This window comes from Orbicella faveolata, unplaced genomic scaffold (genome assembly GCF_042242905.1).
Source record: "Orbicella faveolata isolate gen_17 unplaced genomic scaffold, um_ofav_v1 contig_13, whole genome shotgun sequence".
Taxonomy (NCBI): Eukaryota; Metazoa; Cnidaria; class Anthozoa; order Scleractinia; family Merulinidae; genus Orbicella; species Orbicella faveolata.
The window spans coordinates 22,226,832-22,234,929 of record NW_028301540.1 but is presented as its reverse complement, the minus strand read 5'-3'; the positions used below and the strand labels follow the sequence as shown (position 1 = coordinate 22,234,929).

General features: G+C 39.6%; 1 protein-coding gene across 1 annotated transcript; it reads right to left on the bottom strand.

Annotated features, from left to right (window-relative positions):
• Nucleotides 1-1,273: 1,273 nt before the first annotated feature.
• On the bottom strand, nucleotides 1,274-4,899 carry LOC110068937 (indian hedgehog protein-like). The gene is made up of 3 exons (XM_020776357.2): nucleotides 4,239-4,899; nucleotides 3,778-4,039; nucleotides 1,274-3,306 (listed from the first exon to the last, which is right to left on the bottom strand). Exons 1-3 carry the CDS (start codon nucleotides 4,536-4,538, stop codon nucleotides 2,669-2,671), a joined length of 1,200 nt encoding a protein of 399 aa, XP_020632016.1. The 5' UTR covers nucleotides 4,539-4,899; the 3' UTR covers nucleotides 1,274-2,668.
• Between the last annotated feature and the right edge of the window lie 3,199 nt (nucleotides 4,900-8,098).

The following is an 8,098-nucleotide window of genomic DNA, read 5'->3' as shown; positions in this document are numbered from 1 at the left end:
TTTAATTGTGGGAATCGTTTGTCGCCTGTCTGCCTTAAGAAGTGAAATCTGCTCTGCATCGGGCCATCATTGCCATTAAGCGAGTGGTTTCTTACACGCACTCGAGTTTTGCAAATAAAACTCACCCGAAGCGACAACTTCAGTATCTAAATGCCTCAGAGATGAGTTCAAAATAATATCATGGTGAGTTTACCACAGTTAACACCTTCCTTCTGCGTTGTTTTTAATTCTATTTCCGTGCGTGAAGCTCTGACCTCGCCGCACATTTTGACACCTTTTCGACTACGCGGGATGCGCGCGTCGGATGGTTCTCAGACACTGCTCAACTGTTATCATTGGCGGATCTTAAGGTAACCGCAAGATCTGTTTCGTTAAAAACCACTTAACACCTTAAATACAACGTCAAAAGATTCTTCAGATGCCGTGTCGTTTAACGCCTCTCGAAGACATGTTCCACAGGAAATCATTCTCGGAGACAAAGTATGCCGTTTCTTTTGGACAGCGAACTTAAATTTGTAACAAAGATTGCCATTACTGCAGCATTCAGGCTAGCATTTTGTGCGATGTTTGTAGTCCAGTTTTATCAATTTAGGGAAGATATCTTGAAATAAACTCGACTATTGTTTATGAGAGCAGTTTATAATCAAATTATCTCTGGGTGTAATATTGTTTTGAAAACACAGTTGCTAATTAATTATTAAGGACTGATGGCGTTTAGTGCGAGATTTGCTTCCTTGTTCCTTTGTGAAATAAGAAATACCTAGTATCTCACTGTTTTTGGTGGTACTACTTTACTGAAGAAAATTTGTGTTGAAGTCGTCAGATCATAACACTCAAAAGACAGAGCGTGGAGGGGACATAATTCAAACAATTCACGCCCACTTGCACAATGTTGACGGCTCGTGTCTAATTGCATCGAAGTGCTGACGGACTTTCTTGTGACGCGATTAAATTTTTTTATGTGTTAATTTAATTTTACAAGCCCTGTCCGTCCTGAGTGCAAGAAGAACTTCATTATACATTGAAAATCCTGATCATAAAATCGTGGATTTTCGACGATACCATTTTATGACTTAAAATGGCATGGTCGCGAGTGTCGCAAGGCCATTGATCATATCAAGGTTCGCAGCACTCCGAAACAAATTTTAAGATTATTTTTCTCTCCTACCCAGTTACTCCATTTGACGTGAAGAAGATTCAAAACAGATGACTTGAAGCAGCTGAAGAAAGCCAGGAACAACCCACAACAGATATTTCACAAACACAATGACTGTTTACGTTGCAACTTGCTTTAATATTGCTACTAAATCATGAGTGTAATTTTTGCACTTTTTTTTTTTCTCGAGTAACACCCTGTTTTCACAATCCAGGAATAACTACCTGGTTTGAAAGTCACTAGATACCTTGTATCACGAAGCAAACCTTATAAAGGCAATTCTCTGCGAGCGAGAAAACAAACTTTCGTGAACCGAGCATCAAAAGAATTTGACCTACAAAATGAGAAAGGCTTCCCTCTGTACACAAGACTGTTGCACAATATATTAAATTTGAGCCTTCTGTGCAAACTAGAAAATCTTTGACTCAACCGAATCTCTTGTAAAGTAGGCCCTGTATTATAGGGGACAGTTTTTTACTGAATACACCACTGTCCTGGAAAAGGGCTTTAAAATAATACATCTAAATACTTCGAGAATTACCAGAACTCTCTAGACACAACAACACTGCACCTCGTCTATAGTGTTAAATCTTTTTCCGTTCACATATTTCTAACCTTTCTTTGTTTTCGGCTGTTTTTCTACTTTTTTTATCAGATTTTATAGTTGACTTTCTCAGTCTCCAACTGTCATTGCCACAACTCTACAAAATGTGTATTAAGTTAAAGTCTTCACTCCATATTTCAGAGTTAGTTTCATTGTAAAACAAATCATAATTCCTGCTACTATAGGCATTACTTTGTACAAATATTTGTTTCATAATATTTCGTTTTTCAGTTCATACTCTAAACCAAAAGTTTCTTGACTGTACATCGGTGACCAGCCGTTTATACAATACCATACAAAACTACGTAATACTGTACAATAGAGGCATAAATAGTTGTTAATTTATCTTAATTTATGTTCGAGGTGCCCTAGTTTCCTTAACACACTAAGCTATTTCATTGACACTCAATATCTTTAGGCATAAAAAAATCTTTGGAAACAGAGAAATGCTGCTATCATGAACGAAACCTCGCTTAAATGTCGCAAGAAATAAATCTGTGATAGCAAAACTGCTGTTTCAGTGCTTGGATTATGACACAAAAATATAATGCAAATTTCTTGAACAAAAGTCACGAGGTGAAGACAACAAAATGAAACAGCGACTCTAAATTATCTTCCACACCGCCAAGTCGACTTTATCAAAGTGGAGATTTCTTTTAGACTTGTAACAACTGCAGAATACCTTGTCGATAATTCTACATCTCAACACAATAATGCATGAAATAATAATGCTCTTTTTTTTCGTACGGCTTTTTAAACATATGGAAATGAAATGACAAAGGTATTGAGCAGTTTCTTGATGTTTTCAGTAGAGCAGCTATTTAAAAAAAACTCGTCAAAGAAGAACATCTTTCAGTAGAAAGAATATAATTTGTCGTGCCATTAATTATATCATCAACACATTAAATTCACGAGAGCTTAACGAGGCCAAAAGCTTTGTTGATTGTCATAAGTAACTCGGGATACCAATGCATCCCTTGTTGAACATGAAAACCACCAGTGTTCCACAAGCTCGGAGCATAACTATGTACAAGTCTCAAAGGACCGAAGACCATGTGAGCGATTTCATGATCGCTTATCATGGCGTAACAAGAAGACACAACACCATCCACAATTACATTTCCTTCCATGGTAACCGGGGCAACCATGCCAGTTCGTTTAACAAGAGAAACCCTCTTTACCTGCGATGGAACAAGTCCGTCGTCTGCTGAAACCAAAAGGAAATCTCCCGGCAGCACGCTGCCCGCATGTTTTGAGTGAAGCTGTGTCCCTGAGGAATTACTTGTGAAGATTAGATGTGAAGGCGTGAGAGTGATATGTTTCGCGGGCTTTTCAGTCTCGATCAAAACGTGCAAAGCTTGTGGTATGTTGGGCTTGTAATCTGCAAACATCACCACTTCGCTGAAGCCAGTCTTCCCTTGCTGCGTCATAACTTGCACAAAATCACCGACTTTGAGATTTCTGACCTGTAGATCAACACCGTTTTCTAGTTTGACTGTCGAATCGGAGCTGAAACAGCCATCCCACGGTTTGTCGGAAAAACCATCTAAAACACGGCAGAAAAAATACAATTTTACATTAATATAGTTTCTGTCTTGAAAGATTATTAACAGACCATCAATTACTGCTTCATCTTTTGTAATGTAACACGCGGACGAAAGTTTGTTTTGGTGAATGGCGGAATTTCGCAGGATTGGCAAAGAAAAATAACCTTTGTTGCTGAGACCGGAATGACTTAACATGCTTCCTTTGTATTTCTAAAATTGGATTTGCGTGTTACCGTAGGGGCGGTACAAAAGTTATTACTCCTGCAAACCAATTCAAAACAACACTCGCACGCCCTTCAAAGAGGATTTCGCGAGGTAAGCTGAAATTTGAAATGTGCGCGGGCAGATCACTGGAGAATTATATTACAAAATGCTACATTCTCATTGCTACATAGTCAAAAATAAATGAAAAAGCTGGCATTCCGAAATCGTTAACTTAAGCTCTCATGAATTAAATTAAGAGTATTTACCTTCGCGAACAGAAGCGTGAATATGTGATCTGCTTTCGTACAAAACCCAGTCAAAGCCAGCCTCGACAGCAAGTCGTCCCAAAAGACCGATTTTCGTTTTGTCCCGGTCGGACAAACGTAGGTCGACAGCTCGCCCTTCATAATGCAGCGAATTTGGCGAGTGCTGGTCTTGTTCGTCCCAAGCCTCGGTCACCACGAGCTTTACGGAGGGCCACTCTCCTTTCACTAAACCCGCCAACGTTGTCAATTTCTCTTTGCATCGCTAATGAAAAAAAATCGACAACATGAGGGAAGTTCGCGCATTTTTTTACGATGGTTGTTGTGAATCTATGAATGAATGGACATCGCGCCCCGCACGCTGACCTATCTAGTGTACATAAACCTCACAAGAAGTTACATGCTGTGCATTTAAAGTGATGAAAGGTAAGATATAAAAAGTAAACAAACGAAAGCACTCCTACCTTCGACATCAAGCGATCTGCGCCAGTTCCCTCTTCGTCGCGAAAGATTATGCCGTTATTATAACACGGCTCAAGTTTTTCGAACTCCGGCGAATTTCTAGATATCTTCCCCTTAGCTGGTCCACTGGCTTGTTGACTGAATTCACTAGTGTCAGGAATGCTCTGCGTTAGCATAAGAGGTTTTCTCGGGCCTTTTCCTCCATAACCGTTCCTGGAGCCGCACGAGAGTGACGGCTTGAACTGTATCACGCCAAGTAGTAAAATGAAATGACAGAAAAAGGTACAGTTTGCAATTTCCATTGCATGCAAAGTTCGCCAATCGTGTGGTTGTTCGAAGTATGCCCTGGGGCTAAAGGTTCAGCTTTAAGGAAAATTATAAGCGACGACGTTTCTTCCGCTAAAGTGTTCGTTTCTTCAACAACATGTTTAACTGACACTGGCAATTTTGTCCTCAGTATTTCAATGTGACTATGACGCACCCTCTTCTGATTGGCTCATCTGAATGACTGGCGTGTCGAGGGTGTGTTATTGAACAACTTCCTGACCTCGTACACCTGCCTACATTGCTCGCTTTTTTCCTACCCGAAAAAATGCTTTAGCTTCGATTAATAGGCATTCGAAAAATTTTATCACCCGTGCATTTCCTTTGCTAATGAGTCGGAGACTTTCAAAATGCGAGAGGTTAACTGCCACTTTGGCTCAGACTTCGCTAAAACTGCTAAAAGTAATGAGTCGTTAATTTGCGGCAATGTTCAGTCTTGTTGTTCGGCCAATCAAGAAAAAGATTTTAATTATTGCCTCGTAGACTTCCAGATTCTTGTCAACATTGCTTGCTGAAAGTAAATCAAGCCATTTCTTAATGTAAGAAATCTACGTTATTGTCTACTAGCCAGAAAGGTTTGTCCAAACAGTGGCTAGACTGTATTTGTTTTTTCGATCTGAAATTAGCAAGGCCATCTAATTTCGAATGGGTTCCCACGTATACAGCAAAATTTTGCACGCAGAAATCTCTTGTGTAGGCGTGTCTCGCAAGCAATTCACATTACATCAATAAGTTGTGCATCGAATACCAGAATTCGATCCCTCATGAATAGAAATTATCGCAAGTGTAATTAATGGTAAAGCAAAGTAACATGTCAGTTTAATGTTTACTAAAAGAAAGGGTTGAAATCCTTATTTTATTCAAATGACTTTCTTTCATTATCGTATGTCACTGTCTGTATCATTTTGGTATCCATAGAGTGAAACACAAACAAAGACAAACCCTCTGCATTTAATTAAACTTTATTAACTTTAAAAGTAGACACATGGCAAATAGTGCACTCTTCTCTATGGCGGCGTTTCTTTAGATTTGTTCCCGCATTCCGTCGAATCCAGAACACAGAATTTCCGTGGTATTTTACCGCACTTTAATGGCGGCTTTATCTCCGCACAAAGGGCCTCACTTTACTTCTACCACTCCTTCATTTCCCATCACAGTCCTTGCAAAATTGTTTTGTTTTATCGATGTTCCAATTTTAAGCTATCGATCACGGCATCAGACCAATTTGGGGAGAATTCACCAAGGACCCCTCCAATTGGACAAACTTAAAATGGGAGACGCCAGAAATGCAAAAACATAGTTGAGCTGAAATGAAATGTTTGTTCAGAATTCTTGTCGTGAAGAGTGCCATGTGTAGCGATTGAAACACGACTCAAACAAAAGTTGAACGAGACGATTCAAATTACCGTTTACTCTGAAGTTCCAGCCTGCATAAGGATCATTCTCCGAATGAAACAGATCGTTTACGAGTTAGTTTCATCATATGGGTGAAGCAGTAGCCACAACATTCCTTATTGTAGATACATTTCACCTCTAATGTTTTATGACATTGCAAATTGGTAGTCACTGTTAACCTTTGCAAAGCAGTTTCTTTCCGTTATTGTTTTATTAGATGTTCTTCCTCGTAATCTAGCTAACCGTTGTCGTTTTATTGAATCGTCACTGCTATGACTTTAGCACAATATCCAGTGTTACTACAAGCGCTCTCCAAACTACGAGGAGAGAAGAAAAGTGTTGGAACAATGGACTTGCTTCCACAGGGATCTGAAGAATTCAAAGATACTGATCTTTTTATATTTCGTTTTTTGTTTATGGTACTTCAGCTATTCAAATGCAGATTGCTTCATTAAAATATTTTCCTATCGTGTGGCGATCAATTGTCGGATAGTATTGTGAGCGCACGCTTTTCGTTCGCGGCAAGCTTGCTGTCACTGCGGATCTCTCTTTTTCAACAAATGCTAAAACTCCGGATAAAAACTGTCTAGTGAGTTTGCATTAGTGATTCTAACTCATTTTCAGCGACTTGAAGTTTGTGCTATAGTTTACTCAAATTGACCAAATAAAAGGCTCTTATTTGTCTCTTCCAGAGAACTTAATTATTCTGCGCTGGTCAGACCCCCTGATTGAGTACAGTGCGCACTTCCGGACTTAAAATCAAACCTCCACAGTCCTTTTGAAATGTTTCATACTTTAATCCCACATTTTTAGCATTCCCTGAGGCTGTTACTATCTTTTTTCGTACAGAAAAAGCTGGCAGTCTAATTGCGCCGCATTATTGAAATAGGCAATTCCGGCTGCCAAAGTTGTTTGTTCACTTTCGTCGAGGCACGAGAAATGGGCGTGTCCTCTGCTAATTGCTATAACGAAAGCAAGTATGAAGATTAATTAGAGTGATAATCGGGCCAGCTTTTAGCGCGACAAGTTTACATGTAAACTGACTTGGCGATAATTAATTTGAGGCGAACTGAGCGAAGAGAGTATTTACAGGAAATGCCAAAAGCGCCTTATTTGGAGAGGTTGGCCATTATTGTCAAAACGCACGCTCTGCAGAACGTTAATCCTAAAATTACTTCGATGTTATAGCTGCTGCTGGTGAAAACTTTCAGAAATCGAACATTCTATTGGTAGACCAACAGCAGTTGCAGAGATCCAAAGCAACTGCAATCTTCAAACTTCTGGAGATGGAACCTAGGAAAACAGATTATGACAACTTATGCCTTCTAACCACTCTGTTGGCTCGTGTTTCTACAGATGACACTTACGGATAATTAAAGTTAAACGAAGCTGTTCATGTCAAATCTCTTCCTGGCATGTGCTTAATTTTGTGCGGGATATCATTAGGAGTGAACAGTTTAATCTCATCGCCCTAGTTCAATCGAACTTGACGTTCTTCCAGTTTATCTCAAACGTAATCTGCCGAGTGCTTGCGTTTGGTTTTATTGAAACAAAGAGACGATTGAACAGCAAATGATTATGAGAGTCAACCCATTCAGTTAATCCTATAAGGATAAATCGATGAAAAAAGCCGACTTCGAGATATAAAACTCTTTGGAAACCTTACTCATTTCCGTCAAAATTTAGTTACACTCGCCTGCTGCGGTATTCACTTCTTTGATGATCGGTTGTATAACCCACCCTGTGATACCCCCCGGGTCTTTTGAAAGAGAGCAGAAGCTTTGCCTTGAGCGAGGGAGGCGGCTTTCTCTCCCCCCCCCCCTTTCCTTGACTACCCAGACATGCCTCAGATATAAGCTACGACATCACTACTTTTCATCAGTTGGTTTTGCAAATGAATCTGAATGCAGTCTAATCTCTCTCTTTCTCTACCCATCTTCTCTTTTGCCTATTACCAGATTCTCACCAAAGTGCACTTGTTCGTGGCACTGAAGATCAGCCATTGTTACTTGGCCTATTTACTAAAGATAAAACCCTGTGTAACATAGTCTAATATGCTAACTGCTTGTACGAGCTGTGCAGAAACAAAGACGAATGAATGTTAGTCGACGATTTTTTCAAGGCGATAACTAATTCAATTAAT